Here is a 19,717-nt window from a genome sequence, read left to right on the forward strand (position 1 = left end):
GGATGTCTGCCTAGTTGAGGGCCTCTCTTCAGCATTGGATGTCTGCCCAGTTGAGGCCCTCTCTTCAACCCTGGATGTCTGCCTAGTTGAGGGCTTCACTTCAACCCTGGATGTCTGCCTAGTTGAGGGCCTCTCTTCAGCATTGGATATCTGCCCAGTTGAGGCCCTCTCTTCAACCCTGGATGTCTGCCTAGTTGAGGGCCCCTCTTCAATCCTAGATGCCTGCCTAGTTGAGGGCCCCTCTTCAACCCTAGGTGTCTGCCTAGTTGAGGACTTCTCTTCAGCCCTGGATGTCTGCCTAGTTGAGGGCCCCTCTTCAGCCCTGGATGTCTGCCTAGTTGAGGCCCTCTCTTCAACCCTGGATGTCTGCCTAGTTGAGGGCTTCACTTCAACCCTGGATGTCTGCCTAGTTGAGGGCCTCTCTTCAGCATTGGATATCTGCCCAGTTGAGGCCCTCTCTTCAACCCTGGATGTCTGCCTAGTTGAGGGCCCCTCTTCAACCCTAGGTGTCTGCCTAGTTGAGGGCCTCTCTTCAGCCCTGGATGTCTGCCTAGTTGAGGGCCTCTCTTCAACCCTAGATGTCTGCCTAGTTGAGGCCCTCTCTTCAGCCCTGGATGTCTGCCGTTGAGCGCCTCTCTTCAGCCCTGGATGTCTGCCTAGTTGAGGGCCTCTCTTCAGCCCTGGTCTGTCTCTCCCAGTCTGGTTCAGGTGCCCCCGCCACTCACTCTCTCTCTGGAGCTTCGCTCCCCTACATCATACTCATTCACAACTTTTTACTGATCGGCTGTTGGACTATTTGATTAGTGGTTCTTGCTATGTTTGTCTAATTATTTAGGAACGCTTTTATATGAAGTCTCATTTAATATTAGTGTTTCGAGTTGTGTTGGCAACATATCTTAGATTGTTCTGTTAACTTTGTATGCTCTTAGTGCTGTGTTTTCTCTCATGATAATTGATAGAGCAAGAAACGAACATGCTGCCTGTTGCTCATTTTGCTGTTGTCTACCCTTGGCTTTTATAATGTTGGTGATACTTTTAGAGCCCGTTGCTCTGTGAATGAGGAAATATATGACTGTTTCCCCCTTGTGCCTTGAGAGAAACCACACGCTTGCTTTGTAAATGCACGCGAGAACTCAAACAACATGGGAGAAATTGGACTCTTGCGCTTGGTACTTAACCATGTCTCTGGACTTTAGACATCTCCTGAAATATGTGGTGTTAAAGACTCTGGTGACTCTGGATTGTCCTTCAAGTGCTGGCTGTCAATCCAGATGCTGTAACCCTCGATATAGACTTGCCATTATCTTGCTGCTTCTACTGTCTGGAAATGTGCAGTCTAACCCAGGCCCTGACATTCTTACCCCTGCCGAATTAAGTAGTCAGAGTGGCATGAAGTTTCTGCATATGAATGTAAGAAGTCTTCTGCCAAAGCTTGATTTTGTGAATATATGGATCAAATCTGCCGACCCTGATGTATTTATGCTTTCTGAAACCTGGCTCAAAATATCTATTACAGACAAAAATATTGGCATAAATGGTTACAATGTTTTTAGTGCAGATCGTAAATCTAATGGTGGTGGTGTTGCTGTGTACGTAAAAGACAAGTTTGTGACGGCCGTTCTGACTTCTGTTACTAAACCTAAGCAATTTGAATATCTGTCTTTGACCCTAAATCTCGGCTCATCTTTAAATATTGTTGTATCTTGTTGTTATATACCTCCATCTGCTACTGCTGGCTCTCTGGATGTTATTTTTGAATTGTTATCACAGAATGTCAACTCTGAGTTTGTCCTGATGGGTGATCTGAATCAGGACTGGTTAACATCTAGCTCTGATCAACTCAAAATTCTATGCAATACCTATAATCTCACTCAGATTGTCAACAGTGTAACTAGGTTATCACTCAGATTGTCAACAGTGTAACTAGGTTATCACTCAGATTGTCAACAGTGTAACTAGGTTATCACTCAGATTGTCAACAGTGTAACTAGGTTATCACTCAGATTGTCAACAGTGTAACTAGGTTATCACTCAGATTGTCAACAGTGTAACTAGGTTATCACTCAGATTGTCAACAGTGTAACTAGGTTATCACTCAGATTGTCAACAGTGTAACTAGGTTATCACTCAGATTGTCAACAGTGTAACTAGGTTATCACTCAGATTGTCAACAGTGTAACTAGGTTATCACTCAGATTGTCAACAGTGTAACTAGGTTATCACTCAGATTGTCAACAGTGTAACTAGGTTATCTAGTTACACTGTCGATCTCACGTTTGATATTCAAGGTTTTTATTTAGCATTGAATGGAATATAATTTAATTCATCCCTGATGTTGAATTAGCCTTTTCTTCGAAATCTGGGTGTTGCTATGACCCTTAAACTGAAAGCAGACCACTACCTTAAATCTACTTCGGAAAATGTAAATGATCCCTCCAAATGTTGGCAAGTAGTGAAAGGTTTGGAGTGGAAAAAAGATACACAGCTTCCCAAACGATTGTTGGTAGACACACAGATTGTAACTGAGAAAACTTCTATTCTGAAAGCCTTCAATCAGCATTTTCTAGATGCAGGCAGTTTATTTGAAAAGGTTAAAGGTATAAATGAGCCCCCTGTGAATTTACCTGACACCCCTGTGCACTCCTTCACCAGGTTCTCCTTCTCATCTTCCTCTGTTTCAGAAGTGTGTAAAACCCTGAAAGAAATTGATAGAATGATGAACTAGTCTTATAGCTTGAGGGTAGAAGCTGTTCCAGGTCCTGTTGGTTCCAGACTTTTTTTGGGGGGGGTTCCAGACTTGGTTCATCGGTACCGCTTGCTGTGCAGTAGCAGAGAGAACAGTCTATGACTTGGTTGAGTCTTTGGCAAGGGCCTTCCTCTGACACCACCTGGTATAGAGGTCCTGTATGGAAGGGAGCTCGGCCCCCGTGATGTACTGGGCCGTACACGCTACCCTCTGTAGCGCCTTGTGGTCAGATGCCAAACAGTTTCCATACTAAGCGGTGTTGAAGCTTGTCAAGGTGCTCTCAATGGTGCAGCTGTAGAACTTTTTGAGGATCTGAGGGCCCATGACAACTCTTTTCAGCCTCCTGAGGGAGAAGAGGTGTTTTCGTACCCTCATTTTGACTGTGTTGATGTGTGTGGACCATGATAATTTGTTGGTGATGTGGAAACCGAGAAACTTGGAAACCAAGGAACTTGAAGTTCTTGACCTGTTCCACAACAGGCCCGTCGATGTGGATGGTGCCGTGCTCAGCCCTCCGTTTCCTGTAGTCCACGATCACCTCCTTTGTCTTGCTGATGTTGAGGGAGAGGTTGTTGTCCTGGCAACACAATGCCAGGTCTCTGACCTCTTCCCTGTAGGCTGTCTCATCGTTGTTGTGCAACATGAAAATATTGTCTCATTTACATTGTGTTGATTATTGCCGAGAGGGGATTCTTTCTCAAAAACAGAGTAAAGATGGCCTCAAGATGGAGCCTTCTAGAGGACAAAGTAACTAGGCTAATGCACATCGCAAGCTGCTCAAAGGATTTGGACAGTTTTGACTCCGAACAGCAGCAGCTCACTTTGAGCAGGCCAAGACCCTTTTGCAAACACAAGTAAATTAGAGGCAAATCATTGTGTTCTTCAGGCCAGTCCTAGCAGTTCTGCTGCCACCCTAGGCCAGATCAACATATGTCGCCCCTGTGTCATGTATAGTATAAAGATTTGGAATGGATTGATAGATTAGAGTAGAGTAAGGAAATGTATCATGCACAATTGATGCATTTCAGTTGAGCTTATTCAGTAGCACTTGGAAACAAAACATTGTTGCCAACTATTCATATCGGATCGTTACAATGTTGCAATCACTAGGCAATCAACTGCCTATAGTAGGACACAGAGTTGTTATCAACAAGCCACATATATCACACATGACACTAGTCACGACCCCACAATAGTTCAAATTACAATAAACATGTATTATCAACCAGTAGAGCTGTAAAAAGAGTGAGATATAATTTGTGCTTTCATTAATGCATTGCGCTGGATCAGTGTAAAATAATCTTTCTCTCAATGAACCAGCCTTAACCGATTTTGTTTATTTACATATCGAATTTGATTGTCAAACATCAGTTTGATAATTTCTTCATTTTGTGGCTGCCTAGTGTCCACTTTCCAGTCCTATGGTGCTGAATCGCAGCGGGAATGGGGAGTGGGGCGGGCCAGTCCAGTCATGGCTAGAAGGGTTCCAGCTTTTGTCAAATTAACTAAATATCTTTTTTGCATTTTAGCTAACTGTAACCCTTTTCCTAACCTTAACCTAATTCTACTAACCTGCTATGTTAATTACCATAACCTGCTGTGTAAGTTCTAACCTGCTATGTTAATTACCATAACCTGCTGTGTAAGTACTAACCTGCTATGTTAATTACCATAACCTGCTGTGTAAGTACTAACCTGCTATGTTAATTACCATAACCTGCGGTGTAAGTATTAACCTGCTAGGAAAAGTCAAATCTGACGTTAATTTGACCAAAGCTGGATCCTTTCTAGCCATGACCGTCCGACCCTGGTCTTCGTAGACGGCCATGTTTTGTTATTTATTGGGCCCAATTCAAATGTTTATGCCTAAGCTAAATGAAATTACAGAGGCCTAGATTGTATTTGAAAACAGCTGTGTCTTGTTATTTATTAATTTAATTTTTTTATTTAATTTTTTATTTCACCTTTATTTAACCAGGTAGGCTAGTTGAGAACAAGTTCTCATTTGCAACTGCGACCTGGCCAAGATAAAGCATAGCAGTGTGAACAGACAACACAGAGTTACACATGGAGTAAACAATAAACAAGTCAATAATACAGTAGAAAAAAGGAGAGTCTATATACATTGTGTGCAAAAGGCATGAGGAGGTAGGCGAATAATTACAATTTTGCAGATTAACACGAGTGATAAATGATCAGATGGTCATGTACAGGTAGAGATATTGGTGTGCAAAAGAGCATAAAATAAAATAAATAAAAACAGTATGGGGATGAGGTAGGTAAAAATGGGTGGGCTATTTACCGATAGACTATGAACAGCGGCAGCGATCGGTTAGCTGCTCAGATAGCAGATGTTTGAAGTTGGTGAGGGAGATAAAAGTCTCCAACTTCATTCGTTCCAGTCACAGGCAGCAGAGAACTGGAACGAAAGGTGGCCAAATGAGGTGTTGGCTTTAGGGATGATCAGTGAGATACACCTGCTGGAGCGCGTGTTACGGGTGGGTGTTGCCATCGTGACCAGTGAACTGAGATAAGGCGGAGCTTTACCTAGCATGGACTTGTAGATGACCTGGAGCCAGTGGGTCTGGCGACGAATATGTAGCGAGGGCCAGCCGACTAGAGCATACAGGTCGCAGTGGTGGGTGGTATAAGGTGCTTTAGTGACAAAACGGATGGCACTGTGATAAACTGCATCCAGTTTGCTGAGTAGAGTGTTGGAAGCAATTTTGTAGATGACATCGCCGAAGTCGAGGATCGGTAGGATAGTCAGTTTTACTAGGGTAAGTTTGGCGGCGTGAGTGAAGGAGGCTTTGTTGCGGAATAGAAAAGCCGACTCTTGATTTGATTTGTTCATACAAGTAGCCTAAAGGACAGGTAATTTGCAAATGATGGTATACTAATATTATATTTTGAAGTTGTGTTTTATTACCATGTAGGCGACTTACTCTTCTAGGTTTAATGTTTTTTAATTTTTTTTATGATATTCATGATATTCATATTCATGATTTATAGCAGGAATGAAGCAATGTTTTGCTTTTCAATAAAACCTGGCATGTTGGTATAAGAACATTGTTCTACTTTATATTATTACAATTTTACAGGCTAATTTCTAATTTCTATTCTGTTCAAATGAATGACAATAATCTAAATTGTATTTTGAGCACCGTGGGTGGACACCCCAATGCATATGGATGTCTGGTAATTAAACATGTTGCCGGTCACGTTGTCCAGCGCCAAAGTCAACTTTACCACGGTCGCACACCAGCAGGCTGAAGCTAATTGGCAGAATAATTTGGCGAACTCTTCCCACCTGCGAACACACACAAGAGACACCGACATCAGACCACACCCCAAAACCAACTCAAGTTTGAATTCAGTCATGGCCGCTAGCATTTCTTAATGAACCAAATCTAACATGAGGCCAAATCAGGAAGTGCAGTCATCCTTTAATTGAGACTTAATTGTTTTGGGAGGCTCTTCTGTAACTGTTATGATGCACCAGTAGTTTCACAAGGCAGTGGAATACTCTGGAGAATTGACCTTTGTCTCAGTGCAGTTCAAACATGATTGTTCCTCAGACACACAAACTTGAGCTGTTTAGAGAAAAGCAACATTGTTTCTCTGTGAGCTACTGGAATCTGGTTATGTCCTGTCTAGTCCCATCCTTCTTCCTCCATGGGGCCAGTAGGACTGATGTTTCCCCTTTTCCACTGTGTCCACAGGTAGAATGTAAGAAGGCCCAGCCCAAGGAGGTGATGTTCCCACCAGGCACACGAGGGAGGGCCAGGGGCCTGCCCTACACCATGGATGCCTTCATGCTGGGGATGGGCATGCTGAGTGAGTATGAACCAACACTACTCCAGCACAGTCCAGCACATTACTCAGTCCCACACGGTAACGCACTCCCTAACACTCACTCTCCAACAGCTGTGCTATGGTAAAGGTCTCCATAGATGAATTGGCCAAACCATTGGTTTTTGGATTGCTAGACCTTATGGTATTAGATGGAAACCAATGTGGTGGTGATATAAATGGAGTCTAACTAATGTCTTGGTGAGATAGAGGAAAGGGTACTCAGATTAACCGGGTGATGCTCCTCATTGAGCTATTCCAAGGTGTGCCGTGCCTGTGGCCACAAGTGGTCTATTTTTCTGCCTCTGGTGAGTCCCAGGTGGCCCTGGGCGTAGGGAGCAGGGCACCACATTATCAGGATAATTTAAGAGGAAAATTGGGGTAATGTAAAATTATGGATTCATCATTCCGTCTGTGTAACCCCTGCAGTGGGTAATGACGGGGACACGGAGGGGTATCATGGGGGGGGGGCATCATCTGTAGGGAGCCAACTGTAGCTCTTTCTCTTCAGTCCTCCTCCTCTCCCTCATCACCATTCAGCTCCCCATCCCTCTCTCTCTCTCTCTCTCTCTCTCTCTCTCTATATATATATATATATACCTCACCTCTCAGCGGGGTTGCTGAGGGCATGACACTGATATCAGACTGATTTTACTGATGGTAAAAGTGAAGGTAACACCCCGTAAGTGGTTCTGTCAGCACCGTAGTTCCCCATCCAGATTTCTTCAGGCTGAACTATTAAACAAGCGCAGTGAACTTTTCAGAACTTATTACGGATCAATGCGTCACTGTGGAGGAGGGGGAAAACAGTGTGCTCCGGGGGGAGAAGTGAGGCTGAGGAGGCGGGGAAAACAGTGTGCTCCGGGGGGAGAAGTGAGGCTGAGAAGGCGGGGAAAACAGTGTGCTCCGGGGGGAGAAGTGAGGCTGAGAAGGCGGGGAAAACAGTGTGCTCCGGGGGGAGAAGTGAGGCTGAGGAGGTGGGGAAAACAGTGTGCTCCGGGGGGAGAAGTGAGGCTGAGAAGGCGGGGAAAACAGTGTGCTCCGGGGGGAGAAGTGAGGCTGAGAAGGCGGGGAAAACAGTGTGCTCCGGGGGGAGAAGTGAGGCTGAGGAGGTGGGGAAAACAGTGTGCTCCGGGGGGAGAAGTGAGGCTGAGGAGGTGGGGAAAACAGTGTGCTCCGGGGGGAGAAGTGAGGCTGAGGAGGTGGGGGAAACAGTGTGCTCCGGGGGGAGAAGTGAGGCTGAGGAGGTGGGGAAAACAGTGTGCTCCGGGGGGAGAAGTGAGGCTGAGGAGGTGGGGAAAACAGTGTGCTCCGGGGGGAGAAGTGAGGCTGAGGAGGCGGGGAAAACAGTGTGCTCCGGGGGGAGAAGTGAGGCTGAGGAGGCGGGGAAAACAGTGTGCTCCGGGGGGAGAAGTGAGGCTGAGAAGGCGGGGAAAACAGTGTGCTCCGGGGGGAGAAGTGAGGCTGAGAAGGCGGGGAAAACAGTGTGCTCCGGGGGGAGAAGTGAGACTGAGGAGGTGGGGAAAACAGTGTGCTCCGGGGGGAGAAGTGAGGCTGAGGAGGTGGGGAAAACAGTGTGCTCCGGGGGGAGAAGTGAGGCTGAGGAGGCGGGGAAAACAGTGTGCTCCGGGGGGAGAAGTGAGGCTGAGGAGGCGGGGAAAACAGTGTGCTCCGGGGGGAGAAGTGAGGCTGAGGAGGTGGGGAAAACAGTGTGCTCCGGGGGGAGAAGTGAGGCTGAGGAGGTGGGGAAAACAGTGTGCTCCGGGGGGAGAAGTGAGGCTGAGGAGGTGGGGAAAACAGTGTGCTCCGGGGGGAGAAGTGAGGCTGAGAAGGTGGGGAAAACAGTGTGCTCCGGGGGGAGAAGTGAGGCTGAGAAGGCGGGGAAAACAGTGTGCTCCGGGGGGAGAAGTGAGGCTGAGAAGGCGGGGAAAACAGTGTGCTCCGGGGGGAGAAGTGAGGCTGAGAAGGCGGGGAAAACAGTGTGCTCCGGGGGGAGAAGTGAGGCTGAGAAGGCGGGGAAAACAGTGTGCTCCGGGGGGAGAAGTGAGGCTGAGGAGGTGGGGAAAACAGTGTGCTCCGGGGGGAGAAGTGAGGCTGAGAAGGCGGGGAAAACAGTGTGCTCCGGGGGGAGAAGTGAGGCTGAGAAGGCGGGGAAAACAGTGTGCTCCGGGTGGAGAAGTGAGACTGAGGAGGCGGGGAAAACAGTGTGCTCCGGGGGGAGAAGTGAGGCTGAGGAGGCGGGGAAAACAGTGTGCTCTGGAGGGAGAAGTGAGGCTGAGGAGGCGGGGAAAACAGTGTGCTCTGGAGGGAGAAGTGAGGCTGAGGAGGCGGGGAAAACAGTGTGCTCTGGAGGGAGAAGTGAGGCTGAGGAGGCGGGGAAAACAGTGTGGTCTGGAGGGAGAAGTGAGGCTGAGGAGGCGGGGAAAACAGTGTGCTCTGGAGGGAGAAGTGAGGCTGAGGAGGCGGGGAGTGCTCATGTGAGAATATTAACTGCCAACTTATTTGGAGACACTCTTATCTAAATGAAATTGGAAAAAGCAGGACAGCGAAACATTCCTTTGTATAATTTGCATTTGTAAAAACCCCAGAGCCGGCCTCATTATTTAACTGTAAGGTTCTTATACGCCAAATCTCATTAAATCCGGTCCCTAGTTCCTTTGTTTACTGCACCTAATCTAGCTATTTATCTTTATTGTGTTGTGCCCGATGTATGTTTGCTGAAATTAATACACATTTGAACCTGGGCGAAGTATGGGTGTACCAGATGGATAATTGATTTTAAAGTGAATCAGAACTGTTGAACCATAAAATAGGTACATTAGCATGCATATTAATAACGCAAATAAGAGGGCCTGGAAGCAGCCCCGGGGCCAGATCCACTGACAGCCTTTATTTACAGCCTTTATTTACTGAGATGGCGGGCGGCGGAGACGCTAGGTTCAACACGCCAGAGTAATGAGTTCTCCCCCTTCTTCTCCTCTACTCCTTCTCTTCTCCTCCCTCTTCTTGTCTTCTGTCTTCTCAGACTCAGATCCCCCTAGTTAAAAACCCCTTTGTGTGTTTATGTACAGATGCCATATCTTAATTAGACCTAGTTTCACACAGCAGGAAAATAATACTGTAGCAACAGGAAATGTGAATTGTTATGTGGATTAGAATTAATGGACATTTTTCTTAGTGGTAGCTTTTTGTTAGGGCAAATCAAGTCTGACATTTTAAAGTGGAAATTACACACTTTAGAAGCATTTTTAAACCATAAATATTAGGGATGCATGATATAATGACATAACGACACCACATATAATTTAGCGCTACACGTGCAGCACAGCATTCCTAACCTAGCCCACAATGTCTGCTGTGTGGATCAAGCAGTCAACAAGTCGAGCAGTCATTTGAAAGAGTTTCAAAGGTGAAATCTATTAACGCCAAGATAATTCATTGCCCTTGACAATCAACTGTTCTCTGTCGTGGGTTATGTTGGCTTTCGCCGACTGGTCGAGCACTGGTACAGACTAGCAAGGGTGCTATTTTTTAGATATTGCCCTACCGGAGTTACACAGTAATAGCGTCACAGCTATTAGCTTCACAACTGACATTTGGGCCAGCGATATCAGCCCCATGAGCTTGCTGAGTCTGACAGCACAGTGGGTCATTGAGGATTTCGTACTGAGGGAAGTCGTATTGCATGCTCATGAATGTGCTGGTTGTCATACCGCTGATGCCATTTCAATGGCATTTGAGAACATGTTTGAAACTTGGAAACATGAACACACTAGCTAGTTCCATTCAAACAACTGACTCAAGAAATAAGCTCATCAACTGCGCCTGCAGCAGACGTGATACCCTCTGTCATGGCATTGAGACGCCTGCTCAACAAAACTGCCGACACAGGCTTTGAACAAGCGATTCGGTGGCACTCTCTCTTTACTGTGCCGCCATCATGTTCGATGCAGGACCGCTACATCGATGCAGACAGGAAGAGAGGCCACGGACAGACAGAGCTGAAACTTCACTGCTTTACATGTATGATGAAATCCTGGTTGAGAATGAAACGACTGAACAAATGAACAATGAAACAGCACAGCATGTAAGAAAAAGAAATAGGTTTTGTTTATGTTTTAATGGTAATGGGGAAATACGTAACTGTCAACAAAATAACTTTTTGGTCAGTGTGGTGTGTGTGTGTAACCTTTATTTAACTAGGCAAGTCAGTTAAGAACAAATTCTTATTTACAATGACGGCCTACGCCTACCAAACCCGGACGATGCTGGGCCAATTGTGCGCCGCCCAATGGGACTCCCAATCACGGCCGGAGGTGATACAGCCTGGATTCAAATCAGGGACTGTAGTGACGCCTCCTGCACTAAGATGCAGTGCCTTAGACCACTGTGTCCATGTGTGTGTGTTAACTATTTAACTGTACTAGAATGCTTGAAAGGCCGCAAACATTTTTAATATCAGTATCATTTTTTTGGGCAAGGACAATATCGGATATACTACACGTTTCCATTTCCTGCTGTGCAGTTAAATTACTGCAACAACAGGATGATCAAATTAAGATACAGCATCTGTACGTGCGTAAATGCTTGCCCCCACACTTCTTAACAATGACACATTGCACATACACACATGTAGGCTGCTGATTGGGGTGACTGAATACAGTTGAAGTCAGAAGTTGACATACACTTAGGTTGGAGTCATTAAAACTCGTTTTTCAACCACTCCACAAATGGTTGGCCGCTCAGCAAGGAAGAAGCCACTGCTCTAAAACCGCCATAAAAAAAGCCAGACTACGGTTTGCAACTGTACATAAGGACAAAGATCGTACTTTTTGGAGAAATATCCTCTGGTCTGATGAAACAAAAATAGAGCTCTTTGGCCATAATGACCATCGTTATGTTTGGAGGTAAAAGGGGGATGCTTGCAAGCCAAAGAACACCATCCCAACCGTGAAGCACGGGGTTTGCAGCATCATGTTGTGGGGGTGCTTTGCTGCAGGAGTGACTGGTGCACTTCACAAAATAGATGGCATCATGAGGTAGGAAAATTATTTGGATATACTGAAGCAACATCTCAAGACATCAGTCAGGAAGTTAAAGCTTGGTCGCAAATGGGTCATCCAAATGGACAATGACCCCAAGCATACTTCCAAAGTTGTGGCAAAATGGCTAAAGGACAACAAAGTCAAGGTATTGGAGTGGCCATCACAAAGCCCTGACCTCAATCCCATAGAAAATTTGTGGGCAGAACTGAAAAAGCGTGTGCGAGCACGGAGGCCTACAAACCTGACTCCGTTACACCAGCTCTGTCAGGAGGAATGGGCCAAAATTCACCCAACTTATTGTGGGAAACCCGAAACGTTTGACCCAATTTAACCAATTTAAAGGCAATGCTACCAAATACTAATATAGTGTAGGTATAGTATAGTGCAGGTACACACTGGGAATGTGACGAAAGAAATAAAAGCTGAAATAAATCAGGTACACACTGGGAATGTGACGATGGAAATAAAAGCTGAAATAAATCAATCTCTCTCATATTATTCTGACATTTCACATTCTTAAAATGAAGTGGTGATGCTAACTGACCTAAAACAGGGAATTTTTACTAGGATTAGTTTAAATGTATTTGGTTAAGGTGTATGTCAACTTTCGACTTCAACTGTATGAAAGCTGGAGTGTGTGTATGAGAGTGTGTGAGTAAGGTTTTCTTTCTTTCTGTCTATGGGCACATGGCTGTGGCTGCTCTGTATGCTCCTGATGTGCTGTAGCCCTCCCCCATGTCCTGCGCCAGCGGCCCCAGTGTCAACAGAACGCCACAGAACAGTATTCACGCCATGCCCTTTAAATACCAGCTCCTGACCCTCCCACTCCCGGCATGTAGATGTGCCTTATTTAACTCTCTGCTGGGATAGTCAGCACACAGTTACCTACCTACCGCACTGCAGCAGGAGGCCCAGGTCAAACACAGACACACACACACTTGCTAAAATATCTTAGCTATTCCCTTTTAGGGCTTTTACCGAACTCCATGTGGTTGGTTCAATCACAATTTTTTGGTGATGGTGTTTTCTACATGCACAGTCTAAATCAGGGGTCTCCAACCTTTTCTAGCATAAGAGCTACTTCAAAAAATATTTTACGTTGCGAGCTACTCATTTTCTTTCTACCTTTCAAATAGGAACATTCTTCTCCTCTCCCCTGCAACTCTTCCCCAGGTTCTTAGTGTACAAGAGAAAGTAGTGCACTGTTTTCTGTCAATATACATGTTAAAATAATGGTTCATAAACAACTCTAAGGGGGCCACTATAAAAATATACATTTTTGCCCTGTTTTATATTTTGCCAAATTATGTTCTCAATTACATTTTCCTGGGTTTAGATTTAGTTTTGTTTTTCAGTCTTAAAATTTTAATTGTTCATAGATAATGAAATGTGATGTTCTGAGTCCATTTCAATGCTTAAATAACATCAGAATATATATATATATATATATATATATATTGAGAAGATTTTGGGGAAAGTACACTAAATTACCAAAAGTTTGTGGATTACTGCTCATTGAACATATCATTCCAAAATCATGGACATTAATATGGAGTTTGTCCCTCTTTGCTGCTACAACATTCTCCACTCTTCTGAGAAGGCGTTCCACTTGATGTTGGACCATTGCTGCGGGGATTTAATTCCATTCAGCCACAAGAGCATTAGCGAGGTCGGGAACTGATGTTGGGCAATTAGACCTGGCTCGCAGTTGGCGTTCCAATTCATCCCAAAGGTGCTCGGTGGGGTTGAGGTCAGGGCTTAGTTCAGGCCAGTCAAGTTCTTCCACGCCGATCTCGACAAACCATTTCTGTACGGACTTCCCTTTGTGCACAGGGGCATTGTCATGCTGAAACAGGAAGGGGCCTTCACCAAACTGTTGCCTTGAAGTTGGAAGCACAGAATCGTCTACGATGTCATTGTATGCTGTAGCGTTAAGACTTCCCTTCACTGGAACCCAATAAAAACAGCCTCGGACCATTGTTCCTCCTCCACCAAACTCTACAGTTGGCATTATGCATTGGGTCAGGTAGCATTCTCCTGGCATCTGGACTGCCAGATGGTGAAGCATGATTCAGCATTACAGAGAACGCGTTTCCACTGCTCCAGAGTTTAATGGCGGCGAGCTATGCACCACTCCAGTCGATGCTTGGCATTGGGCATGGTGATTTTAGGCTTGTGTGTGCTGCTCCGGCATGGAAACCCATTTCATGAAGGTCCTGACAAACAGTTATTGTGCTTTGGAAGTATGCTTGGGTTAATTGTCCATTTGGAAGACCCATTTGCGACCAAGCTTTAACTTCCTGACTGATGTCTTGAGATGTTGCTTCAATATATCCATATAATTTTCCCTACCTCATGATGCCATCTATTTTGTGAAGTGCACCAGTCCCTCCTGCAGCAAAGCACCCCCACAACATGATGCTGAAAGCCCCGTGCTTCACGGTTGGGATGGTGTTCTTTGGCTTGCAAGCATCCCCCTTTTTCCTCCAAACATAACGATGGTCATTATGGCCAAACAGTTTTATTTTTGTTTCATCAGACCGGAGGACGTTTCTCCAAAAAGTACGATCTTTGTCCCCGTGTGCAGTTGCAAACTGTAGTCTGGCTTTTTTATGGCGGTTTTGGAGCAGTGGCTTCTTCCTTGCTGAGCGGCCTTACTGTTTATGTCGATATAGGACTCGTTTTACTGTAGATATAGATACTTTTGTACCGGCTGCGTGGTCTCATGGTGTTTGTACAAATGAACGTGGTACCTTAAGGTGTTTGGAAATTGCTCCCAAGGATGAACCAGACTTGTGGAGGTCTACAACTTTTTTTCTGAGGTCTTAGCTGATTTATTTAGATTTTCCCATGATGTCAAGCGAAAAGGCACTGAGTTTGAAGGTAGGCCTTGAAATACATCCACATTTACATCTCCAATGGACTCAAATAATGTCAATTAGCCTAACATTATAAGTGAAATAATCCTTCTGTAAACAATTGCTGGGAACATTGCTTGTGTCGTGCACAAAGTAGATGTCTTAACCGACTTGCCAAAACTATAGTTTGTTTGTTAAAAAGAAATTTGTGGAGTGGATGAAAAACAAGTTTTAATGACTCCAACCCAAGTGTATGTAAATTTCCGACTTCAACTGTGCATAGTGTATTTCTGTCAACCCAGTAGACGGTATCACACCAACTGGCTACACACAGAGTGATAGACAAGCTCGCGCACCACACAGACAGGGGCAATATTACTGGAAATTAATTGGCAGATATTGTGTTAGGTTTGTCTTTTTAAGCCAATAGTTGCTAACCAGGGGTGGGATAATGTCAATGTTGCGTTGATTAGATAGTAGCAAGGAGCTTGTGGCGTCTGATACTTGGGAGATTTGTTTATGACAATTTGCGGTGGAACAATGCATGTACTTTCAGAATTGTTTGGCGAGCTACTAACCTGTTGGAGTCCCCTGGTCTAAATGCTAAAGTTGACAGTCAAACAGCAATGTGTGGTTTATCGTTGTGGTCATGGTGGTAATGATGCCGTCTCTTCCAATGATCACATCATTGCCAAATTCACAGTGATCCGGTGATGTGTTTTCTCATCAGTCCCCAAGAGGAAGGCTTGGAGCTCGTCTAGCCTCCTATTTCATTCCTGCAGGTCAAGTCTCCCTTCATCGCCCTTCAGCCAGAAGCAGCTTCTCACTTGGTCAGGATTAAATTGAACTTTGTCATGGGCAGCAAAAGGCTGATTGGATATTTATTACCCAGACAGACATGTTTCTTTCCCCTGGAAGTGGAAGAGCTGGCCTCTGAGCTGTCCTCTGTCTCTGTACCAACAGCCCTGGTCTGGTCTAGGGTGACGCTGAGATAACAGCAATCATCACAATCATACAGTATTAATGTACCTCCAGAGAAACGATGCTGATACATCCCTCTTAGTATTTGTGCACCTTTTTTTTCGTAACTCCAGAAGAGATCATTGCCAACAACTATATGTATTGGTAATGTTTCGCTGGGGAAAGCAAACAGAAAGTGTCCGGTGACTGTACTGCAGAAAGTTAGTTGCAGTGTATGCTCACTAGAGAGAGCAAATCTGTTTGAAATAATGGACACTTTCACAGGGAACAGCAGACTAGTTTATCAAGTTATTACTCTCTGATAACCTTATTAAAGTAGAAGAATATCTGCAGTGAAACAGGCTTTTTCTTGGTATTTTCTGTTTAATACTATCGTGTGTGTGTTCTCTGTACATTTACCAGTGGACTCTGGTAATTTGCTCCTGGCCTGAGGGAATCCCTTTTTACTGGCTAATTCAGTCAAAGTTTTGGCCGGAGATGATAACAGCTTTTTATGACAGATAAAGGCTTTGAAATATTCTCACAAACAGTGTGTTTGTGTGATGATCAAACAGATTTTTCTTGATCTGTGATTCGATCATACCTTAGTGTGGATGATGATCAGTCAAACTCACTCACTCACTTACTCACCTGTTCACACTCTCAAATGTCTCAGTATACAGAGGAATACACACACACACACACACACACACACACACACACACACACACACACACACACACACACACACACACACACACACACTCTCTCTGCCCAAACACACACTCTCTCTCTGCCCAAACACACACTCTGTTTCTCAATATGTTCCCCCAGCTGCTGCTGTTTGAAACCTGTCCAGATAATTAACTTGTGGGCTGGTGGTTGTAATGAGCGTCTTGACAGCAGAGGAACAATAAATCAGTTGCTTTTAACTTTGTCTTGTTGGCCCGCTGGGTCTGCTTCAGATTCGCTCAGCCCCCTCACACACACACACACACACACATACATACATACATACATACATACATACATACATACACACACACTCTCATATCACACATACACACACACACTCATATCACACATACACAGCTCTCCATCCTCCATCCGGCTGGCACTGATACAGCAGTGTGTGTGTGTCTCTATACACTGAGAACTGGCCTAATTTCCCCAGTGTTTCCTGGTGTGTTTCAACTAGTAACTGTTCAGCTGACATATTGCTAATTTTCCCATTTTAAGAAGTGTATCAACAATGAGAAATGCAAGGGAGTAAACAGGCCCAAAATAACTTGTGAGCCTGTCATAAATAAAAACATTCATCGTCAGCAGTGGTAGCTAGCGAAGACCACAATAGATGGCAAATGAATTGTCACATGATACACACACTCATTTTAAAACTGTGCATTTACTTACAAATGTTATTTTGATTTTAGTGTGCACATCACATTACGCTGCAGCACATGATAGATATACTTACAGTTTATCATCCAAGCCAATTTGGATATTGATATGGTTCACCGTTATTTTCTCATAGAGCCTCATCAGCTCATCAGTCATCATCAGGCTGGTGGAACAGGGAAGGTACAGGCTATTTATTCATGCTAAGCCATCTTGACAGCTCTTGATGTGTGGCCTTCCTCAGTTGATTGGTTCATTTGATTGACTTTATTTGTAGAAAAAAATACAAACATTCAGACCCAGAGGATAACTCATGAAAGCATTATGCAAAGTTTTATACAAAAGTATTCCCAGTGTGGGCCAGACATTTCCATGTCTATCTCCCTCTTGCAGAGGCAGAAAGTATGGTGGTTTTGACAATGCCTTTGTGCTGAATGAAGTCCTAACGTGTTTTTCACCTTTTATTTCTCAAGGTTACCCGAACATTGTGGCAACATACGGTCGTGGATACACTGGATTCACCCCCAGTTACAGCTATCAGTTCCCTGGTAAGTCTACTTTTCACATGTCTCTCTTAGAACCCTGTTTAGCTCACCCTCCTCCCCCATACACACACACACACACACACACACACACACACACACACACACACACACACACACACATACACACACATGAATACACAAACAAATGCTCACCAGATAAGCTGTGGAGTGAGTGATAAGTGTGTTACGTGTCTGGATTTCTGAACCAGCCTGTTGAAAGCTGCAATACGTGGTGTAAATAGCTTACTCTTTTTAGCCCGCGTATGAACGCCACCATGACCAAACAGCTAAAATGGAGGAGGGATGTTCAAGCCCTCAGCCTTTCTCTCAATGTATGCAAATCCTTCTCTCGGGAGGCAGGAAAATGGCCAAAATTGTACACACAGTCACACAGTCAGATTTGAATGAGTTTTTATATCAAGCCCTATGTGCGTCAAAAACGAACAGACTTATTGTCTTAAATGAGCTAAAAGCGTTGCCTTGGACCCGGGTGGGTCCCAGTGGATGAGTCCAAATTGAGCCCATGTGGTGTGAAGGTGAGCAGCTGTAGCTACAGCCTGCAGTGGGCGGCGGGTGGGGGCCTCTGGCCAGGTAGATGTGGCGCTGTTATATAGCACGCCTTAGGCAGGCATCCTGTTGATTTCATGCTTTATTTAAGTACTTTACACAGAGTATGTTTGCCGCGCCAGACATCAGTCCCGCCACTGATAAGGCAGAATGGGAAATGTCTGACAGCGACTCAGATCTTTGTAATAGGTTTAGGGGGAGATACAGGTGTTCCACCCTGGGGTCAGACGTAATCATTTGTCGGAGGTGCCTGGGCTGTGAGCTGGAGGAGCACAGGAGGACTGGGGTGAAGGAAGAGAGGAAGGATGGAGGGAGGGAGGCCAGGGAACAATAAATTATTCATCTCTTCTTTGTAGAAGGATACTACCAACATGAAAGATGTTCAGACATGGAAGTCTGCAGGGAAGGTTACCTACGATACCTTTACCTTTACATCTCTGTCTGCATAGAGTCAATACGACTCTATTCATCTATGGTTAGCCGTAGTGTTTGGCTTTATTTGCATTTGTTTCATAAGCTTTAATAGTCCAAATACCTTCTAGGGAAAAGTATTGGAACATTTTACCTTCACATAATACAGTACCTTCTGACATAATACAGTACCTTCTGACATAATACAGTACATTCTGACATAATACAGTACCTTCTGACATAATACAGTACCTTCTGACATGATACAGTACATTCTGACATAATACAGTACCTTCTGACATGATACAGTACATTCTGACATGATACAGTACCTTCTGACATAATACAGTACATTCTGACATGATACAGTACCTTCTGACATGATACAGTACCTTCAGACATGATACAGTACCTTCTGACATAATACAGTACCTTCTGACATGATACAGTACATTCTGACATGATACAGTACCTTCTGACATGATACAGTACCTTCTGACATAATACAGTACCTTCTGACATGATACAGTACATTCTGACATGATACAGTACCTTCTGACATGATACAGTACCTTCTGACATAATACAGTACATTCTGACATAATACAGTACCTTCTGACATGATACAGTACATTCGGACATGATACAGTACATTCTGACATGATACAGTACCTTCTGACATGATACAGTACATTCTGACATGATACAGTACATTCTGACATGATACAGTACCTTCTGACATGATACAGTACATTCTGACATAATACAGTACATTCTGACATGATACAGTACCTTCTGACATGATAAAGCACACACTGTGTGCTGTTTATAACACATGTAGGCTTTATATTCTGAGTGTACAAAAAAATTAAGAACACCTAATATTGAGTTGCACCCCCTTTTGTCCTCAGAACAGCCTAAGTTTGTCGGCGCATGGACTCTACAAGGTATCAAAAGTGTTCCACAGGGACGCTGGCCCATGTTGACACCAATGATTCCCACAGTTGTGTCAAGTTGGCTCGATGTCCTTTGGGTGGTGGACCATTCTTGATAGACACGGGAAACTGTTGAGCATGAAAAACCCAGCAGCCTTGTAGTTCTCTACACAAATCGGTGCTGCCATACCCTGTTCAAAGGCACTCAAATATTTTGTCTTGCCCATTCACCCTCTGAATAGCACACATACACAATCTATGTCTCAATTTTCTCAAGGCGGGATCATAGATTTCCCCTGGATTCACCTGGTCAGTCAATGTCATGTAAAGAGCAGGTGTCCTTAATGTTTTGTATATTACTCAATATTATTACTTTTGTATATTATTTTGTATATTATTA

General features: G+C 44.5%; 1 protein-coding gene across 24 annotated transcripts in view; it reads left to right on the plus strand.

The window, feature by feature from the left end:
• The window catches only part of LOC109892571 (RNA-binding protein Musashi homolog 2), a 381,702-nt gene that overhangs the window by 299,344 nt on the left and 62,641 nt on the right, over positions 1-19,717 (plus strand). For all 24 annotated transcript variants that reach the window (XR_004210228.1, XR_004210227.1, XR_004210229.1 and 21 more), the window contains exons 9-10: positions 6,469-6,583; positions 17,333-17,407. Coding sequence is in view for 17 of the 24 variants with exons in the window: in XM_031826490.1 (XP_031682350.1) it covers positions 6,469-6,583; positions 17,333-17,407 (190 nt within the window). In the remaining 7 variants the exon portion in view is untranslated. The remainder of the gene's footprint in view (positions 1-6,468; positions 6,584-17,332; positions 17,408-19,717) is intronic.

This window comes from Oncorhynchus kisutch, linkage group LG6 (assembly GCF_002021735.2).
Source record: "Oncorhynchus kisutch isolate 150728-3 linkage group LG6, Okis_V2, whole genome shotgun sequence".
NCBI classification, from domain to species: Eukaryota; Metazoa; Chordata; class Actinopteri; order Salmoniformes; family Salmonidae; genus Oncorhynchus; species Oncorhynchus kisutch.